The sequence below is a fragment of the Diceros bicornis genome, chromosome 35, assembly GCF_020826845.1.
Source record: "Diceros bicornis minor isolate mBicDic1 chromosome 35, mDicBic1.mat.cur, whole genome shotgun sequence".
NCBI classification, from domain to species: Eukaryota; Metazoa; Chordata; class Mammalia; order Perissodactyla; family Rhinocerotidae; genus Diceros; species Diceros bicornis.
Window position 1 is genome coordinate 28,025,061 of NC_080774.1, and position 22,078 is coordinate 28,047,138.

Here is a 22,078-nt window from a genome sequence, read left to right on the forward strand (position 1 = left end):
GACACAGGGCGCTGGTCCAGTGGGGCTCCTGCTGGGTCTGGGTCTGGGTCTGGAGAACGCTCTCCCAGTCTGTCTCCAGTGTTCCCAGCAGCTCCCCGCTCACCAGGTGTCCCCACACCGGAGTGGTCGACTCCGGCCCTGCGTGGCTCCCAGCCCCACTCCGCCTACCAGCACTCCCTTCACGGTAGAGCCCCTCCCCTCTCAGCAGCCCTGCATGGGGGTCTGTGCAGCCAGAGTCCAAGGCAAGGGAGAAAGAAGTCTGACAGGAGGAGTCATCTCAGCTGCTCTGGGGCTGGGTTCCTAGGGCAGGTCTCCTCCCAGCTCTGGGCCTCATCCAGGGAATGAGGGGTGCGGTGGGCAGACAACCGACAACGCGAACCCGTAGGACCCCAGGCAAGGGCATGGGCACCTCTTGGGACCCTTCCTGGTGGTAGCCCTCGGGCTGTGGAGGGCTGTGATGGGGAGGGGGGAGGGGTTGAGTTGGTGGGCATGGGGTCCTTTGGGACCTTCTGTATGTTTGCTTGGTGACCCCAGCCCAATGACCTGGAACCTGCTCACCGGGCTTGCTGGGAGCCATGGGGGAGGAGGCTGTATATCTGGACATATATGTCACTGCTGCCCAAGGTCACACCTGAGAATGTGTCTGGGCAGCTGCCCACCCCAGCCTGAGGCAACTGCATGAGGACCACCCTCTGACCAAGACCCCAGGTGGAGCCCAGGGGCTGGAAAGAATGTCCCTAACAGAGGACACAGAAGCCTCTAGCGGGCTGGCCTGGTTCTCGCTCTGGAATCCTCCAGGGGGCCTGAGTTCCGCCTGCTGGAGAATTTCCCCCTGCTCCCGGGCCCATGGTCAAGAGGGGAAGGACGGGGCTATAGGAGCCAAGTCCTCTCTTGGTCCCAGGGAGGGGCAGGGATTTGGGGGTACCCACCCCAGGGAGATAAGGGGCTGCCTTCTCATAGGTCCCTGGTGACCAGGGGCGTGGTGGCAGCTTGCTGATGGAGGGACATGGGCCAGGTTGGGGAGGGCCAGGACTTGTGCTCAGGCTGGGCAGCATCTGGAATCATCTGGCATCTGAAGCCTCAGCAAAGCCTTGGGGTCCCTGCTCCTCTCTGTCCCCAGAGCCATATCCATGGGAGGCGGGTTCAGAAGGGCCAGGGTGAGAGAACACAGCCCTGAGCCTGCTTATTGGAGCGGGGTCATGGGTACCTGGTTGTCCTTGGGGCCCAGAGAAAGCTGAGGTCAGGGCTGCAGAGAGCCGAGGAGTAAAGTTGCCAGAGCCAGCAGCTTCCTGTGTGGCCCTTACAGGCAGGAACAGGGAGGCGGAGGCATCTATGGCAGATGTAGCATGGCCTTAGGGAGACCAATGGGAGTGCAGGGTGGGCCTAGGGACCCCTAGGACTGGAGCCCCACTGCCACCAGGCGTGTGGAAGGTACCCGGAGAGGCCCAGGCGCTTGTGCCCCCACCTGCACGCGTGTGTCCCGTCCGGAGCCTTTATCACAAAGCCCTGAGGGGCGGGCAGGGGGAGAGGCAGCTGGGGAGCTGCGGGCAGCCCTGAGCTTGGAACCAGCTGTGCCTCCGTCTGCACGTGGGTGTGCACCCCCAGGGGAGCCGTGTGGGCCATGTGGACCTGTGCCTGAGAGATGCGTGGACCCGAGCAGGTGGGCCTCCATACCCAAGGCAGGCCTCAGGCAGGTGCCCTGCTCTCTGGGAGCCCTGGGAAACCGAGGGAACCCCGGAACTCCACGGCCCTTTCTAGGCGGCCTCCTTGGGGTCCAGGCTCTGCTCTCTGGATCTGCCCCCAAGGGGACATGTGGCAAGCCTGGGAGGGAGTCTGTCCCCGCCCTGCCAGGGACCTCTCTGTGCCTGGTGTATAGCTGCCCTCTGAGCTGGGCAGAGGGCTTGGCCTGAGGGCAGGACCCCAAGGCCCAGGCCTGGCCGTGTCCCTGACTCAGGCTGTGCCAGGGCTGGTGCATCCCCCTTATGGAAACTTGACATCATTGCTCTCAATTGGAGACAATCACCTGGTTCCCCGGGGTGGATGAGGACTCAGTGCCACAAAGAACGCCACAGTAGACACAGTGACAGGCCACATGGCTGGCTGAGCGTTTATTATTGTGGATCTCTGGGGCTGCGGGCCTCTTCCCTGCCTGCCCTACTCCACCTGCCCAGGAGGCTGGAGTTGGTCATAAACAGGAAGGCGCTGGGCAGAGTCCACCACACCAGCACTGGCCATGGCCCACTCCCAAAGACTCGATGCTCAGCACCCGGGCTGAGGTCCTGAGGATGCCCCAGCATGGGCAGGCCTGGAAACACAAGCTGCCACAGACAGGAGGAGCTGCCAGTCCCTCTGGCCCTCTGAGCATGTGGGTAGGGCAGGCCCCCAGCGGTCCTCATAGACTGTCAGGCTGCTCCGTGCAGCCAGGCTCATGGGCCAGTCCCTGGCTGGGGGGCTGCAAGACCTGCACCGTCTCTTCCAGGTTGTCACATGTGGCAGTCAATCCCGGCTGCTCCCTCTGGTTCTCCTTGCTGTGCCGGATGCCGTAGCCAAAATACACTACGAGTCCTGCAAGGGTGGCACCAGCCTGAAGGGGTGGGTCCCAGCCCTGCTTCCCTGCTTGCCCTCCTCCTGCAGCCCACCCGGGTCCCAGCCTGGCCCCCACTCACCGATCAGCAGCCAGATGGAGAGGCCCAGCCAGGTCAGGGAGCTCAGGTGCAGCATGAGGAAGATGTTGAGAAGGATGCTCAGGGCTGGAGTCAGGGGAACCAGGGGAACCTGAGGGGCAAGGGCAGGGCTGGGCTGGGCTGTGGGAAGGTCTGCTGGCCCAGGGCTTTATTTCTAGGGAGTCCACAGAGTCTTCTCCACCTCTGGAGATTCTGGAGACAAAGGCCCACTCGCCATGCAGAAAGAGGGGGATGGAGGACTGGCCTTCCCCGCCCTGTGAGCCCTGGTGCACCCTGCCACGGCAGAGGAGGAAGGGGCGAGGGGAGCTGGCTGGGCTGAGAGTGATGGGTGTTGGCTGGAGGAAGTACCTGGAAGGTGTCCTGCCGGCGCTGTTGCTGGTGGGCCCCCAGGACGAGGAGACTGAGCAGAAACATGACGGAGCTGAGCAGGAGCAGCAGGGTGTAGCCCCAGAGCGGGAGGTGCAGGGCCGAGTCCCCGAAGACCAGCACGCAGTCCAGAGTGATGGCCGAGGCCACCAGGACACCGAGTGCCCAAGCCACGGGGGCTCCTGGCCGGCACCCACCCAGGAAGCTGAGATAGGGCCTCAAGGCTGGTCGCAGCTGCCCGGGCTCAGAGGCTGAGGCCTGCTCTGTGCCTACAGGGCTGGCTGGGTCCAGGGAACTGGATGGAGAGGCCTTTTGGAAGCGTGGCAGGATAATGGTGGTCGCCATGAAGGTATAGGTCAGCAGTGCGCTGATGGAGTGGAACTGGACCAGTGCCTCGAGGTCCAGCAGCAGCGCCAGGAGAGCCATAATGACCCCGAACACCAGGATGCCCACCACAGACACCTGCGTCCGGGGGTGCACATGGGCAAACATGTGGAAGAAGAGCCCATCAGCGGCCATGTCAGAGACGATGTGTGGCAGGGAAGTGAGGCTGCTGAGCAGGAGAGTGCTCATGGCTGTGGCAGAGGGTGGGAGACTGGTTAGCATGGTGGACAGGCCCACCAGGGGCTGCTGCTGGGGACTAGGGCAGGGTTGGCCCCTGGGAACATAGGCATAAGTTTGTCTGGGCTCTGAGAGTGAGGCTGAGTATATGTGGGGTGCTGGATTGTTCCCCCTCACCAGCCAGGAATGGGACAGCCCGGTTTAGGTGACGGACCCACTGGAGAATGTGATGAGGGCTGAGTCCCTCTGCCAGGAAAGACCTGGAAGCACGTGCCCAGGGCTGACATTCTGTGTACAATTGGGAGGGGTGGTGAGTAGGTCCCTCCCAACAAGCCTGGGTGGAGAGTGTAATCATTAGCACCTTCCTGGGCCCATGATGCAACTGGGAACACAGGCCCAGATGGAGACATGTTCCCTGGGAAGCTTGGGGCAGGGTCCCATTGCCCTGTTCCTTCCCATCTTGCCCAGAAGGGCCCCTTACCGCAGATTGCACCAACTGCCACGATGAAGCCCGCCCAGCTATAGCCCCGCTGGTAGAAGGCATCAGCGACTGCCCAGTCAGGGTCCAGGCTGTGCCAGGGGACCATGAGGGTGAGCACAGTGGAGACGAGGATGTTACCACCAGCTACCAGGCCAAGCGAGATGGTGATGGCCATAGGCACGGCTCGCTTTGGGTTCTGGGCCTCCTTGCTGGAGGCAGTGATGGCACCAAAGCCCACAAAGGCTTTGAAGCAGGTGGCAGCACCAGCCATGATGCCAGAGAAGCCAAAGGGTGCAAAGCCCCCCTCCTCAGTGCTCCAGTTGTGCGGGCGGGCCAGGACACACCCCAGGATGATGATGAAGAGGACGATGACCAGGCTGATGGCACATACGGTGCGGTTGAGCCAAGAAGAGACACGGGCTCCACAGAAGACGAACGTGGAGACTAAAAGTGCAATGCCAGCAGCCAAGAAGTCTGGGTACTGGGCCAGGAAGGGCACCTGCCAGGTGCCTACGTGGGCCTCGATGAAGCTGCGGATGCGGTGCCTGAAGATGGCATTCAGGTAGCCGCTCCAGGTGCGGGCCACGGTGGTGCCAGTGATGAGGCGCCGGAGGACCACGTTCCAGCCAATGAGGAAAGCCCACAGCTCGCCCATGGACACGTAAGTGAACAGGTAGGCAGAGCCCGTGGTGGGCACACGTCCTCTGAACTCTGCGTAGCATAGGGCTGCCAGCAGGGAGGCCACAGCAGCCACACTGAAGGACACAAGCACTGCAGGGCCGGCCATCTCCTTGGCCACGATGCCCAGGAACACGTAGAGGCTGAAGCCCATCATGGCACCCACACCCAGCAGGGTCAGGTCCAGCATGGTCCGTTGGTGCCGCAGCGATGTCTCCCTGGTGGACTCCTCCAGTGTCTTCAGCCGGTTCAGCTTCTGGCAGAAGCGCACCAGGCTGGCACTGCTGGGCAGCCCCCAGGCCATGGTGGGCAGCTGAGAGGAGCACCAAGCCAGCTGCTGGCACCTACAAGGGCGAGAGGGAGTGACAGGATGCCCAGCTGGGTCCTAACCAGACTTCAGTCCTTGCTCTACCCTGCCCTGGGGACCCAAGCCTGAAACAACTAACCAGCTCGGGGGCTGGATGAGGCAGGGGTCAGAGCCCATGAGCAAGCTGGGGAGGAGGTCACAGGGAATCGTGGAGATCCCTTTGGCCTGCCTCCCAGGCAAGGGAGAGAGCCTGGTGGAGCCGGACCTGAGCGTTTTCGGGAGGGGCCCTGTAGATGGGAATGTGGCAGTCCCAGAGAGCCTAGCTTTGAACCTCTCCAGTGGTCTGGGATCCCAGAAGAGAGTGGAAACCCGAGACTTCCCAGCAGCTGGGCCAGGCCTCCGGCACCAGGAACAGGAGTGCTTTGGCAGAGGCGGCCACCTGGCCTCAAACAGCAGCGTTCATCACCCTCCTCCCCACCCCCCTAGGCTAGTGTATCAGCGCACTTTGTCAGGAGTCGGGGCACCCTGGGCCCTGCACCTGAAGCCAAGGCCCCACAGTATAACAGGCCACCACCACGCCACTGACACGTCTACTTCTGCTGTGCCCCTGTCCTCAGTACCCCAGCCTTTACCTACTCTCTGGCCTGAGTCTGTCCTCACAGGAGTTGCTGCCACTACCTTGTGTCACCATTGCCACCACCACTCTGTGCCCACCCCAAGCGTTGGGGACATCCAGAACTGGGCACCACCTCCAGGTCCCACAGGCACTCAGCCCACCCTACCTACACCTCACACCATCAAAACCAGAGCTCACCGGGTTCTAGGGAAACCCTGTTACTGTGCTCGGTTCACAGATGAGGAAGCCCAAGACACGGGGGTGGTCTCCAGAGGCTGGTGGAGGTTAAGGTCCAGGTCTGGGGTTGGAGCCTGGAGCCCTTCCGCTTTCGCTGCTGCAGACACTCTCCCTGATCCCTCATGCCAACACACATACTCCACCAGCTGGGCACCATCCAGGCCCCTCAACACTGGGAGGTGTGGGGGCTGAGGGAGTCAGGGGAGACTCTGGTACGAGAAGGATATGAATCTGGCTGAGAGGCCCTGGGCAGTCCCTGACCTCCCAGCACAATGGGATGGCAGGAAGCCACCCTCATCCAGTGACGAGGGAGAGCCCGGCTTTGGGGAGTGTTCTGTGAGTTGGCAGAACTCGTGCCGGCTGTTCTGAGCTTCTAGCTACAGACAGTGTCCTGAAAGGAAGCGAGCAGACTCCTGGGGATGACCTCCAGCCCTCCAGCTTGGGGCACCCTAGGGCCCCTCAGACACCAATGGCAGCCCCCCCAGCTCAGGAGCACCTGTCAAGCCTGGAGGAATATTGGGGACCCTAACAGCATCTCCCCACTTGTGGATATCCATGAGAGGTGTCATGGACTGAGCATCTACTCCATGCCAGTCCCCACATCACAAGAGACACATCACGTGTCTCATCACAAACCCCCCTCAGGCTTATTTATTCCTGGGGCTGAAGGGTCTTTGTCCTTCTGCTCCTCCCACTTCTTTGAAAGTGGAAAGGTTGGTGTCACAGGGTGTGAACTTGTTTACAGCAAAATGATGACAATCTATCAAAGCAAAGCAAAACCAAAACAGACATCTTCTTGCCCCAGAACTTTCTCCATGTTATCAGGTTTATATGTGTTTTGTGGAATAGGATTTTAGGGGCACCTACAGGCTGTCTGGCTCAGTGGGCTGGTGACAGGATGGTGGACTCCCAGACATGATGGTGCCACTTAGAACACTCTGTCTTAGCCAACCCCCTTGCTCCCTTCTGATATTTGGCTGATATTGTCTTGAGGAACTTCTCAGATGGGCTCCCACTTCCTGCAGGGATGACATCTCCCGTACCTCGCTCCTTGTGGCCTAAACATAACTGAGCAGGTGTTCTTGTTCTGAAATGCCTTCACAAAAATCCAGAAAAATGCATTTCCAACCACAGAGGCTTGGGCAGTTTTGTAACAGGAGCTCCCCCAAGGCCTTACCAATGACCACCTGAGAGCTGGTGTGCAGGATTTCAGAGCACTGACTTCTTGTCTACCCAGAGAGGGGCTCTCACTACACCTACTTTCACAGGCACCAACATCCATTGGGTATTCATGGCCAAGTGTGGTTGACGCAGTGACTTGTAAACTTCCAGGGATATGGCTGGGCTGAGTGCTGGACCCCACTGAGCAAGGCAATTACATAGAGCAACACCGTGAAGATGCAGTAAAGATAAAGCACCAAAAAATACAAGAAGAAGAGAGAACACTTCCCACCTCATCCTACAAAGCCAGGATCACCCTGACATCAACCCAACAAAGACATCACAGGAAAAGAAAACTACGTACCAATATCTTTTATGAATATAGAGGCAGAATTGCTGAACGGAATACTAGCAAATCAAATCCAGCAACATATAAAAAGAAGTAAGCGGGATTTATGCAAGGAATGCAAGTTTGATTTAACATATGAAAATTAATCAATACCATATGCTGTATTAACTAAATAATGGACAAAAACCACAGCCACAGAAAAAAAACAGTCAAGAAACCTGGAATAGAAGGGACCTCCCCCAAACTGATAAAGACCATCCATGATGAACTCTTGGCTACTACACTCAATGGTGAGAGACTGAAAGCTCTCCCTTTGATCAGGAACAACATCAGGATGTCCTCTCTCACCACTTGTACTCAACATTTTACTGGCGGCTAGGGCCATGGCAATTAGGGGAGAACATGATATAAAAGGAATCCAGGTTGGAAAGGAAGAAGTAAAACTATCTCTAACCATAGATGACATGATCTTATGTAGAGAAAATCCTAAGGAATCCACACAAAACATATTAGAACTAATAAACAAGTTCATCAAAGATGCAGGATACAAGATCAACATACAAAAATCAACTGTAATTCTATACACAAGCAATGAACTATCCAGAAATGAAATTAAGAAAACAATTCTGCCTACATAGCATCAAAAAGAACAAATTTATGTATAAACATACTTTGAATAAATTTAACAAATTAAATGCAAGACTTGTGCACTGAAATCTACTAAACATCATTGGAAAAAATTAAGGAAGACCTAAATAAGTGGAAAGATGTCCCACGTTCATGGACAGGAAAACTTCATATTGTCAAGATGGCAATACTCCCCAAATTGATCTGCAGAGTCAGTGAATCCCTATAAAAACCCCAACTGCCTAATTTGCAGAAAGTATCAAGCTGATCCCAAAGTTCATATGGAGATGCAGGAGACCCAGAATAGCCAAAACAATTTTGAAAAAGAACAAAGTTGGAGGACTTACATGTTCTGATTTCTAAACTGACTGCAAAGCTACAGGAAGCAAGACAGTGTGTTACTGACATAAGGATAGACATATGGATCAATGGAATAGAATTCAGCATCCAAAAATATGAGCAATTAGTTTTTAAAAATTTATGGCCAATTTAAATTTATGGCCAATTGATTTTTTTTAAAAATAGACTATTTTTTTTTAAAGATTTTATTTATTTTTCCCCCCAAAGCCCCAGTAGATAGTTGTATGTCATAGCTGCACATCCTTCTAGTTGCTGTATGTGGGATGCGGCGTCAGCATGGCCCGAGAAGCGGTGCGTCGGTGCGCGCCCGGGATCCGAACCCAGGCCGCCAGCAGCGGAGCTCACGCACTTAACCGCTAAGCCACGGGGCCGGCCCTAAAAATAGACTATTTTTTAGAGCACTTTTAGGTTCCCAACAAAATTGAGCAGAAGGTGGAGTTCCAATATATCCCCAGCCCCTACACATACACAGCCTGCCCCCCATCAACATCCCCACCAGACTGGTACATTTCTTATAATTGATGAACCTACATCTACATGTCATTATCACCTAAAGTCCACAGTTTACATTAGGGCTCACTCTTGGTGTTGTGCATTCCATGGCTTTTGACAAATATATAAGGACATGTGTACACTCTTAAAGTGTGCCCTAAAATTCCTCTGTGCTTCACCTAGTCATCCCTCCCTCCCTACTAACCCCTGGCAACCACTGATCTTTTCACTGTCTCCACAGTTTCACCTTTCCAGAATGTCAGATAGTTGGAATCACACAGTATGTAGCCTATTCAGATTGGCCTTTTCCACTTAGTCGTATGCATTTAAGGTTGTCTTATGTCTTTTCATGGCTTGATAGCTCCTTTCTCTTTAGCACTGAGTAATATTTCTTGTATGCATGGACCACGGTTTATTTATCCGTTCGCCTACTGAAGGACATCTTGGTTGCTACCAAGTTTTGGCAATTATGAATGAAGCTGCTGTAAACATCCGTGTGCAGGTTTTTGTGTGAACATAAGTTTTCAACTTATTTGAGGAAATACCAAAAAGTGTGGTTGCTGATTCATAGGGTAAAATCATATTTAGTTTTGTAAGAAATTTCCAAACTGTCTTCCAAAATGGCTGTGCCATATTGCATTCCCACTAGCAATGAAGGAGCGTTCCTATTGCTCTGCATCCTCAGCAACATTTGGTGCTGTCAGTGTATTGAATTTTTGCCATTCTAACGTGTGTGTAGAGGCATATCATTGTTTTAACTTGCAATTCCCTAGTGACATATGATGTGGAGCATCTTTTCATAGGCTTATTTGCCAACTGTATATCTTCTTTGGTGAGGTGTCTGTTCAGATCTTTTACCCATATTTAATTGGCTTGTTGGTTTTCTTACTGTTGATTTTTAAGCGTTCTTTGTATATTTTGGATAACAATCCTTTATCAGATATACTTTTACAAATATTTTCTCATAGTCTATGCCTTGTCCTCTCCTCTTGATGGCCAGTTGATTTTGTTTTTTAAGATGCCTTCTTTTTTTTTTTTTTTGAGGATGATTGGCCCTGAACTAGCATCTGTTGCCAATCTTCCTCTTTTTTTCTTTATTCTCCAAAAGCCCCAGTACATAGTTTTATATCATAGTTGTAGAGTTGTAGCTTTTCTACATGGGACATCACCCTTGATGAGCAGTGAGTAGGTCCACGCTCAGGATCCGAACCAGCAAACCACGGGCCACTGAAGCAGAATGTTTGAACTTAAGTGCTACACCACTGGGCCGGCCCCAATGGCCAGTTGATTTTTGACAAGAGTACCAAAACTATTCAACAGGGGAAAGAATAGTCCTTTCCACACATTGTGCTGCAACAACTGGATATCAACATGCAAATGAATGAAGTCAGACTCCTACCACACACCACATACAAAAATTAACTCAAAATGGATCAAAGACCTAAATCTAAGAGATAAAACTATACAGGCGTACCTTGGAGATATTGTTCGTTCAGTTCCAGACAATCGCAGTAGTATGAATGTCACAAAAAAGTGAGTCACACGAACTTTTTGGTTTCCCAGTGCATATAAAAGTTATGTTTAGAGCAACTAGAAAGATGTACAACTATCTACTGGGGCTTTGGGGAGAAAAAAGGAAAAAACAGGAAGATTGGCAACAAATGTTAGCTCAGGGCCAAACTTCCTCAAAAAAAAAAAGATATGTTTAGGGGCTATGGGGAGAAAAAAGAAAAAGAGGAAGATTGACAACAGATGTTAGTGCAGGGCCAATCTTCCTCAAAAAAAAAAAAGAAGTTATGTTTACATTATATTGTAGTCTATTAACTGTGCAATAGCACTATGTCTAAAGAAAGCATGTACATGCATTAAATTAAAAATATTTACTGCTAAAAAATGCTAATCATCATCTGAGACTTAAGCGAGTTGTAAACTTTTTAATGGGGGAGGGTCTTGTCTCGATGTTCGTGGCTGCTGACTGATCAGGGTTGTGGTTGCTGAAGGTTTGGGTGGCTGTGGGAATTTCTTAAAATAAGCCGACCATGAATTTTGCCATATTGATTGACTCTTCCTTTCACAAACAATTACTCTGTAGCATGTGGTGCTATTTGATAGCATTTACTCACAGTAGAACTTCTTTCAAAATGGAGTCAGTCCTCTCAAACCCTGTCACTGCTTTATCAACTAGGTTTATGTAATATTCTAAATCCTTAGTTGTCCTTTCAACAGTCTTCACAGCATCTTTACCAGGAGTAGATTCCATCTCAAGAAACCACTTACTTCTCCCATCCTTAAGAAGCAACTCCTCATCCCTTAAAGTTTTATCATGAGACTGCAGCAATTCAGTCACATCTTCAGGCTCCACTTCTGATTCTAGTTCTCTTGCTATTTCCACCACATCTGCAGTGGCTTCCTCCACTGAAGTCTTGAACCCCTCAAAGTCATCCATGAGGGTTGGAATCAACTTCTTCCAAACTCCTGTTAATGTCGATATTTTGACCTCTTCCCATGAATCACGAGTGTTCTTAATGGCATCTAGAATGGTGAGTCTTTTCCAGAAGGTTTTCAATTTACTTTGGCCAGAATGATCAGAGAAATCACTATGGCATCTAAAGCCTTACAAAATATATTTCTTAAATAATAAGACTTGGAAGTCAAAATTACTCCTTGATCCATGATCAGAAACACTGCCCAGATCCTGCAGAATGGGTGTTGTGTTAGCAGGCATGAAAACAACATGAATCTCGTTGTACATCTCCATCAAAGCTCTTGGGTGACCAGGTGCACTGTCAATGAGCAGCAATATGTTGAAAGGAATCTTTTTTCTAAGCAGTAGGTCTCAAAAGTGGGCTTAAAATATAGAGTAAACCAAGTTGTAAACAGATGTGCTGTCATCCAGGCTTTGTTGTTCCATTTATAGAGCACAGGCACAGTAGATTTAGCAATATTTTTAGGGGCCCTACGATTTTCAGAATGTTAAATGAGCATTGGCTTCAACTACAAGTCACCAGCTGCATTAGCCCCTAACAAGAGAGTCAGCCTGTCCTTTGAATCTTTGAAGTCAGGAATTGACTTCTCCTCTCTAGCTATGAAAGTCCTAGATGACATCCTCCAATAAAAGGGGGTTTCACCCACAATGAAAATCCATTGGTTAGAGTAGCCACCTTCATTAGTGATCTTAGTTAGATCTTCTGGATAACTTGCTGCAGCTTCTACATCAGCACTTGCTTCACCTTCACTTTTATGTTATGAAGACAGCTTCTTTCTTTAAACATCATGAACCAACTTCTACTAGCTTCAACCTTTTCTTCTGCAGCTTCCTCACCTCTCTCAGTCTTTATAGAATTGAAGAGAGTGAGGGCCTTGTTCTGGATTAGGCTTTGGCTTAAGAGAATGTCATGGCTGGTTTGATCTTCTGTCCAGACCCCTAAAACTTTCTCCATATCAGAATAAGGCTATTTCACTTTCTTATCATTCATGTGTTCACTAGAGTAGCACTTTTAATTTCCTTCCAGAACTTTTCCTTTGCATTTACAGCTTGGCTAACTGTTTGGCACAAGAGGCCTAGCTTTCGGCCTATCTTGGCTTTTGACATTCCTTCCTCATTGAGCCTAATCGTTTGTAGGTTTTGATTAAAGTGAGAGGCGTGCGACTCTTCTTTCACTTGAACACTTGGGCACTGCCGTAGGGTAATTAGTTGGCCTAATTTCAATATTGTTGCATCTCAGGGAATAGGGAGGCCTGAGGAGAGGGAGAGAGATGGGGGAATGGCCGGTGGGTGGAGCAGTCAGAACAATGCATTTATTGATTAAGTTTGCTATCTTACATGGGTGCAACATGTGGCAACCCAAAACAATTACAATAATAACATCAAAGGTCAATGACCACAGATCACCACAACAAATTAATAATAATGAAAAAGTTGAAAACATTGTGAGAATTACTGAAATGTGACACAAGGACATGAAGTGAGCAAATGCTGTTGGAAAAATGGCCCCAATAGACTTGCTTGATGCGAGGTTGCCACGAACCTTTGATGGAGTTCACAGCAGGCCATCCCAAGATGTGCCACTCAGATATGCGGATTCTTTTGAGCCAAAGACAAGGCTCAGAAGACTCTGAAAGAACATTTGACCTTCCCCAAAATTGCCTAAAAGAATTTAAGATAGAAAGACCTGTCCCAGGAAGGAGCTCTTACCATAGATAATTGCCAATAATTACCAATTTTTAAACCTGCCTTTATCCCTGACTGACATTGTTAACTCTCAGGCAAATGCCCCACATTCTGAAAAGGACAATTGGATACAAAAGGATGCCAAACAATGATCAGATGGATTAGACACTGGGCCAAAGGCAATTCCTGTAGCTCCTTTTCCATTGACTTTTTGGCTTGCACTTGTCTCCCATCAAATGGGACATATGTGCAGACAGGGGATAGTTAAGGAACTAAAAGACAATTGGTTTTGCCATGGCAGCCACAAAATTTGTGACCCAATTATTTCCCAGTGCACAACTTGCCAATCTCACCAAGTTTCTAGGAGAAATCAGTGTACCCCAGGAAGTCCTCCCAGGCCCACACTGCCCTTTGCAGCACTCCAAATGGACTTTATAGACTTGCCCCCAGCTTTAGGCTATTCTCACTTCTTGGTTATCATCTGCATGGTTAGCAGATAGACTGAATGCTATCCGACTAGACGTGCAGATGCCAGAATAGTGGTAAAGAAATTAATGACTGAAGTTATTCCTTGTTTTGGCATTCCTTTATGGGTGGAATCAGACCAAGGAACACATTTTATAGCAGAGATAAACCACTTGCTTGCAGAAACTCTGGGGTACTCATTAAAGTTTCATACCCCGTATCATCCTCAATCATCAGGGCAAGTGGAACATAAAAACCTAGACATCAAAAGGAATTTGGGAAATGTCTGTCAAGAAACTGGACTCAAGTGGGCAGAAGCTCTGCCCTTGGCCCTTATAAAGATCTAGAATATTCCAAATAGACATGGATTGACTCCTTTTGAAATAGTTTTTGGACACCAAATGCCTACTGGCATCTCTAAACATTCCATTCCTGGATTAAGTGAATATTATTGGAACTTATGTGAATAATTTGATGCTATGACTAGGTATAGACAAAAATTAACAGCTATACTTGAAGCATATCATCAATGGGTAAAAGAGGTATGGCCTCACCTTCTGAGAGGCCCCACCTTGGCATGACCCCACCTTGCCATCCCTTTGGACCAGGAGATCAAGTGATTTGCAAGGAGACCAGGAAAAACTACCACCCAAACAACTGCAGGTACACTCTCTGAGGTCTTTAGGAGAAGAAACATGCTGTCATCTCACTGGGAAGGACGTTATGAAGCCCTACTGACAACCTAACTGCCATCAAATGAAAGGAAAAATCTTCCTGGATCCATGCAAGCCACGCCAAAATTGACTCAGAACATCACTCTCAAGACAACTAGGGGACAGCCCCCACAGGTGACCTTAAACTAAGGATTTCCAGGGCCACTTCCCAGACCACAGAAGCAACTGACCTCATGAAGCAGAGACTTTTCTCAAGATCATGGATCAAGAAACCTCGCTTTCTCCTATTTTCCCCCTTGCTTTTACAACTCTCTACACACACACACACACACACACACACACACAAGCCTTTTCTTATGAATGAATATATAATATTCCTTTTAATCATTTATTAGAAAGCTGACTGGAGAGTGCTGGTCTCTACCTGTCCTACCTCCCCTCTCTAAGTTTCTACTATGGGCTCTTTTCCAATCTGTGTCTTGCTCTTACTAACCTTCTCTTTCTCAACAGGTCAACTACAGACCAAACACCCCTTTATGCCAGTTTACCAAACCCTGGCCATGCTAACTAATCATTCTGACTGCTGGTTATGTCAATAGCTAGGGGTTGCAAAAGAGCCTGAACTAGTCTCTGTTCCTGCTGATGTGAACACCTGGTGGACTAAGTACAGAAGATGGATTAATGACAGAACGTGGTATCCACGACAAGGAAAACATCACTCTGCCTCTTCTTTTGGTGAGTCACTTGGGGCCCAGAAAACCTCTAGAGAGGCTACAGGACCATCCCTTGTCCAGATAAAGACAGTAAGTGAAAGTTTTTCCCTTTGCATTGAAAGCAAACATGACATTGAACCTTTCCTGGATGACATTCCAGGACAACATTGCAATCAAACCCTGTGGTTTGATTCCACAGGTGACATCTTCAAACCCTTCAAGGAAATTGTAAGTGAACCTAACACTACTCCCTTTGGCACCATCATTTACCAAATCACCAAATGTTCTGGATGGTTTATGAGCCACCCTTGTACACCTTGGGATATTGTAGCTGCCTGCATGGCTAAGCTGCCCCAAACCACAAACCATATATGGGTGGGTCAAAATTCTAGACTCACTTGGTTCAGGTGACAGGACCAGGCTTTATAGCTGCCAAAGTCAGGCTGCAGGCCTCCTGTACCAGCTATTCCACAACGTGTTCTGCTCTCTCAGATTGACAGGAGTGCATGGAAAATGGAGATGCTTAGGCACTAACAGTATCAGTGGCAAAGGTCACGGAATGCTCCAGACCCTGGGAACTACAGGTTCAGTTTTAACCTTGTCTGTAACCACACTGGTCTTTTTATTTTATATGGCAACAATGTATAGAAAGGGTTCTTACCTAATTGGTCAGAACAATGTGGACCCTTCTGTCACGAGATGCTCCACCTTAAAGGCCAGCAACGTTGCAAGCTTGGGTTCCTTTGTTCATAAGATTGTGCCACATAAACGTGCCACTTGAGAAATCATAGAGAATCCACTTGTGTATCATGACTCCAAGTTCTTTTTCAGCATTGAATGTCTTATTCCCAAGCTTTGGAAATTATGGGTTGGAAAAGATGATCTTAAACCTCTCCATGGTAATAGAACAAGAGTTCAGCACCACCATGGAAACTTTGAAAATACTCGTCAGAGATTATCAGCCTGACCTCTGTGGTCCTCCACAATTGACCTGCTGTGGACACACTGACTGCCCAGCAAGGAGGAGCTTGTGCAGTCATCAGTGAAAATGTTGCTTTTATGTGAACCAAACAGGGCAAGTAGTGTCTAACTTACACCTATTAAAAGAGAAGATTAACATTTTCCATCAGAAGAATGAAGCTCACCCATTTTATTGGACTGACTTATTCCCAGGTTTGGGGAACTGGTTTAATGGGGTGTGAAGAGATGTGCTCTGATCTCTTCCTTTCTGCTTGTTCATCCTCATTCTAATCTGTGTTCTTTGCTATCTTTGCAGATTTCTGGTCACTCAGCTACAACTTTTCTCTCTTCATTGTCACCAGCTCACCTTTTAATATGTGAAACTTGCAGGGAAGTTTCAGGGGTGGGAACTGGTGGGGTTCAGGGCAGGCCACCCCAAGCTGTGCCCCTCTGGTATGCAGATGATTTTGAACTGAAGACAATCAAGGCTCAGAAGACTCTAAAAGAACATTTGACTTTCACCCAAATTGGCTAAAAGAATTTAAGATAGAATGGCTTGTCCCAGTGATAAATAAAAGCAATAGGATATATTGGAGTATATGAGGAAGACATTTGGCTTAAAACTCATTTGGCCTGACTTTGTTTTTCCAAAAGGACCTGACATGGCCTGTTAAGCATGCATTGTACATCTGTTTTAAATATTTACTATGTCCCAAAGACAAGAATGATGCCTTAAAGATAGGGATGTAACTTTCTCCCATATCAGCATTTCTTTAAGGATAAGCACCTCTCCCTAAACTAAGGATCAATTACTGACCTGCTGTGCTCACCTTGTGACCACTGGCCTGCTGTGCTCATAGAACTGCTGTGCCAGGAAAGCAATCTCATGACTATTGTAAAAGGGACATCCCAATCATATGTGAAGTATGCTCTTTGTTCCAAGATGGTATATAATCACTCTGTACACCCAACTTCTTTGGTGACCTTCCTGAAGGTCCTGGGCTAGTCCTCAGGTCTGGCACATAATAAACTCAGCCCAATATTGATTTATAGATTGACTATGGATGATTTGCATCAATACCAGGAAGGAGCTGTTACCATAGATAATTCTAGGTGTGGTAGGCAGGAAGGCATCTGGCAAGGGCCATTTTATCAAATGATCTCTTTCAGGTCCCATTGTCTATAGATGGGACTATACAACCATTTGTTTAGCAGGTGTGAACTCTTTTCATCTTTTTGTAAGTTGATTCTCCCACTTTGTAGTCTCAGACCTCTCTCTCCTTAGTCCAGAAGGACATAAATACCTCATTTTGCCTGACTGTTTTGGAGTTCTTCATGCTTATGTGAATTCTCCATGTACATGTATTAAACTTTGTTTGATTCTCTCTTGCCAACTTGCCTTATGTCATCTTTAACTCTTTGACCAGCCATAAGAACGAGAAGAGAACAAGAGGGGAAATTTTCCCTATTCCCCTACACCTTCAGTTTGTAAAAAACAAAATATCTGCAAAGCACAGTAAAAGGAGGTATGCCTGTAATACCTATTGTGATTTTGTCAAGTTAACATTTGTTAAGTAGAGCCCTGGGGGTATTGGATGGTGAGCCTCTGTTCAACAAATGACCACAAAGGACTTGAAGTAGAGAAGTCTGTTACTCACAGGTCCTGGAGAAGGTCCACAGCAGACAGACCTTGAGGGGCCACACTGGGAGGTTAAGGCAGAGTGCAGAGCAGGACGTGGGGCATATGCCTTCATTGGGGTTCGCAGGCAGAGTGCTTTGGGGTTCCCAGGCTAAGACTGGATTGGTTTTGGTAAGCTTCCCAGGGGTCTTATGTAGGGGGCACACAAGGGAATGGCCCTGGGAGACGGGGAGAATGCTTCTCACAAGGGCAGTTGTGGGAGTCAAACCAGGAACTGACCTTTACTTGTGACTCTGCTGGTGGTTGTCTAGGGGGTGCACTCTCTAGAAGGGCTAGTGTCACTTCAAGACTCCTGCAGGCCACTTGGCCACACAAAATGGATGCTGAGGCAGCAATGCTGTGGAGTAGTTTAGCTAAACTCCCAACAAACTCTTAGAAGAAAACATAGGAGTAAATCTTCATGAGCACAGATTAGGCAGTGGTGTCTTTCTTTCTTTTATTTTTTATTTTTATTGAGGTAACATTGGTTTACGAGATTGCATAGGTTTCAGGTGTATAGCATTATAATTCAACAGCTGTATACACTACAGCGTGCTCACCACCAAAATGTAGTTCCCATCCATCACCATATAATTGACCTTTTTTACCCATTATGCCCTCCCCACAATGGTTTCTTTAAATATGCCACCAAAATTCAAGAAACCTAAGAAAAATATAGATAAATTAGACTTCATCAAAATTGAAAACTCATCTGCTTCAAAGGATACCATCAAGAAAGTGAAAAGAGAGTAATCCACAGAATGGGAGAAAATATTTGCAAATCACATATCTGATAAGGGGATTGTATCTGGAATATATAAAGAATACTTACAACTCAAAAATAAAAAGATAAATAGCCCAATTTAAAAATGGGCAAAGGATCTGAATAGACATTTCTCCAAAGAAGATGTACAAACATCCAATAAGCACATGGAAAGATTCTTTTTTTTTTTTTATAATTTTTATTTATTTTTTTTTCCCCCAAAGCCCCAGTAGATAGCTGTATGTCATAGCTGCACATCCTTGTAGTTGCTGCATGTGGGACGCGGCCCCAGCATGGCCAGAGAAGTGGTGCGTCGGTGCGCGCCTGGGATCCGAACCCAGACCACCAGCAGCAGAGCACGTGCACCTAACCGCTAAGCCACGGGGCCGGCCCCATGTAAAGATTCTTAACATCATTAGTCATTATGAAATGCAAATCAAAACCACAGTGCAATGCATCCCCCCGATGGCTACAGTCAAAAAGTCAGATAAGAACAAGTGTTGAAGAAGATGTGGAGTGATTAGAACCCTCTCACACTGCTATTGGGAATGTAAGATAGTGCAGCTGTTTTGGAAAATGGGCAGTTCCTTAAAATGCTAAACATGATGTTAATGTGTGAGCCAGCCCTTCCATCCCTAGGTATATACCCAAGACATGAAAATAGGTGTCCACACAAAAAATTGTACATGAATTTTCATACCAGCATTACTCATAATTGCCCAAAAGTAGAAGCAATCCAAATATCTGTCAACTCATGATGGAGAAACAAAATGTGAAATATCCATAGAATGGAATGTTATTTGTTCATAAGAACGAATAAAGTGGTGATACAACATGAATGAATCTAGAGAACATTATGCTGAGTGAAAGAAGCCAGTCACAAAAGATCACATATTGTATGATTTCGTTGATATGAAATGTCCAGAATAGACAAATCCACAGAGACAGAGAGTAGATTAGTGGTTTCCAGGGGATGGAGGGAGAGAGGAATGGGAAGTGACTGCTAATGGGTACAGCGTTTCTTTTTGGGGTGATGAAAATATTCTGAAATTAGGTAGTGGTGATGGTTGCAGAATTCTGTGGATATACTACAACCCACTGAAGTGTACATTTTCAGTTTGTGAGTATTATGGTATGTGAATAAAGGTGTTATCAAAATAAAAGATAAAGCACCAAACTGTTTCCAAGTGATGAATAAATGACAAGCAATAGGATATAATGGAGTATATGAGGAAGCCATTTGGTGTAAAACTAATTTGGCCTAAACTTATTTTTCAAAAGGGGGCTGACATGGCTGTTGAGCATGTATTCTATATCTGCTTTAAGTATTTACTATGTCCCAAAGACAAGAGCAATGCCCTTGAATATAAGGATGTAACTTCCTCCACATGAGCATTTCTTTAAGGATAAGCACTGCTCCCTAGGCTAGGGATTGAATGCTGAGCTGCTGTGACCACCCACCTTGAGACCACCCACCTGGTGCATTCCAGAATTGCTGTGCCAGTAAAGCAATTTCATGACTATTGTAAAAGGGACATTCCAGTCATATGTGATAGATGCTCTTTGACCACTTGGCATAACCCCACTTCTTTGGAGTGCTCCACTCCTTTGTGAAAGGACTCTCCTGGGCTACGTGGTCCTCAGATCTTGCTCATAATAGACTCATCCCAATTTTGATTTCTTGATTGGTTATGGATTATTTGCGTTGAGACAAGAAAGAACTCCAGGGGCAGGAAGGGCTGAGTGCCAGAGAGAGATGAAGCCTGGTAAACAGAGAAACAGAATAAGAAGTCAGGAGACCCCTGTTTCCCCCAAGCTGGCCCCTTGTGCATTACCTGATTGAAGTTGTGAAATGTGAAACAAAACAAGAGTTGCTTATGTCTAAGGGCTTTAAAATGGAGCTTGGAAGCCATGAAGGAAATGGGTCTTATGCACGTCCTCATCGGGCAGAACATGAACTTTTTAACTGAGTAACGCTGCAAGAAACCAGCAACTATCAGAGTGATGGACTTTTACCTCCCTCTAGCAAGCCTCAGTAATCAATTATTCTTAGCCAAGATTAGCTTTCTGCCCCCAACTCCAATTAACATTCTTTGTAATGCAAACCTCCTTTCTGTGCCTTTAAAAGCCCCTGAATTTTACTTTCTAGTGGGACACTATTTGGGTTTCTACCTGAATCTGTGCTCCCAGAATTGCAATTCTGTGATCTCCAAATAAAGATCTCTCTGCCTCTCATTTTATCTCTTAATTTCTAGGTTAACAAATATAGTGTCAGAAAGCAGGGCCTGAGGTGATCTCACCTTTGTGGACTAGCCTCCCCTGGAACTGGGTATGGTACCTACATGAGCCTCCTTGGGCTCTCCATTTCCATGGATCACAGACACTGCCAATTGTGGGTCCTCTCAGGTTCTAACCTCCCTCCATTTGGTCAAGGTAAGTGCCCTTTTTTTGGGATCAGGGATGACCGCCCAGGAGATGATTGTCTCAGTCGGCTGTGGCCACCATTGTCGCAGGAGGGGATTCCCTCAGCAGGGTTTTGTCTTGGTCAAATTGGTCTGTGAGTACTCTCACTAAATTGAGGGATTTCTCTATTGTCATTCTTGTCTGTGTGCTTTTCATTCACATGAGACTTTCATTTTCTAAAGTTTCCGAGGGGTTTCGCTATCAGGAACTCCAGTTGGTTTTATGTTTGAGAACTATGGTCCCTTCTGTTGTAAATTTCTATCTCAACAGTCCAAAATTACTAAGGATGATTTAAAGTCACAGTGGCCAGTAGGGGGAACATTCTAATTAAATAGGATCATTTAAAAAGTGCACTTAAAAGCAAAGCCTTCAAAATTCTAAAATGGTTTCATTGAAAGTTTTGTTGCAAAAAGCTAATGAAATATTAAAGCTATACCTAGAAAGATACCTAAAAGAAAAGACCACACAACTGTAACAGAAGTCCACCAAGTTAGTGGCCTCACTGACACCCTCATATCCACTCTTGTAGGAGGGGCCCCAGATGGGCCCCTTCCAGAGTTGATGAGACTCTGAGGGTTTTCCTGGTAAACTGCTATGTTATTCCCTAAACAGGTCAGTGGAACTAAAATTAGAATTAATGGGGTTATTTAATACTGCCAGAAATACTTACTCATTGTTCTGGCTGAAAACTGACAATATATTTAGGAGGATTTTTTTTTTTGTAATTAGCTCTCTCATCAAAAATTGGCCAAATTAAAAGCTGATATTCAGAGCCTGATAGGACTTTTTTTGATAGGCTTTCCTCCCTAAGTGTTACTGCACAACATTCTTTCATCACAGTTCCTCTTTCACAAATCCTCTGTATCTTTCTTTTTTACATTCAGAATTTGTCCCATGCCTTCTTTCTTCCCTTCTAGTATTTCAGGACAAATTTATCTTTCTTACCAAAACAAACAAAAATATTTCCATTATTTATACCTTGTTTACTGAAAATATATGTCTTACTTGAATACAAAGATGTTTTCATTATTAACATTTAGTAACTTTAATTAACATATATTAATTAAAATTTTTAACCCTTATATACCTTAACTTGTAGTGAAACAGTTTGGTGCTTTATCTTTTATTTTGATAACACCTTTATTCACATACCACAATACTCACAAACTGAAATGTAGCATCCTAATGGCTCTTAACTGCTCAACCTGTGCCCATCAATTTTATGGCCTTTTTTGGCTTCGAAGAGGCCACTTAGCAATACCTTTCACCTTA

General features: G+C 47.3%; 1 protein-coding gene across 1 annotated transcript; it reads right to left on the reverse strand.

Moving 5' to 3' along the window:
• Positions 1-2,201: 2,201 nt before the first annotated feature.
• LOC131398407 (cationic amino acid transporter 4-like) lies at positions 2,202-17,603 on the reverse strand. The gene is made up of 5 exons (XM_058531914.1): positions 17,561-17,603; positions 4,093-5,114; positions 3,033-3,625; positions 2,667-2,775; positions 2,202-2,565 (listed from the first exon to the last, which is right to left on the reverse strand). The coding sequence occupies exons 2-5, from the start codon at positions 5,072-5,074 to the stop codon at positions 2,393-2,395; spliced, it is 1,857 nt and encodes a 618-aa protein (XP_058387897.1). The 5' UTR covers positions 5,075-5,114; positions 17,561-17,603; the 3' UTR covers positions 2,202-2,392.
• Positions 17,604-22,078: the final 4,475 nt, after the last annotated feature.

Coding starts and splice junctions, on each gene's coding strand:
- LOC131398407 (XM_058531914.1), bottom strand. CDS start 5,074: ATGGCCTGGGGGCTGCCCAGCAGTGCCAGCCTGGTGCGCTTCTGCCAG. Junction 3,626..4,092: donor GGCAGTTGGTGCAATCTGCG/GTAAGGGGCCCT, acceptor CCTCTGCCACAG/CCATGAGCACTCTCCTGCTC. Junction 2,566..2,666: donor CTCCATCTGGCTGCTGATCG/GTGAGTGGGGGC, acceptor CCACCCTTGCAG/GACTCGTAGTGTATTTTGGC.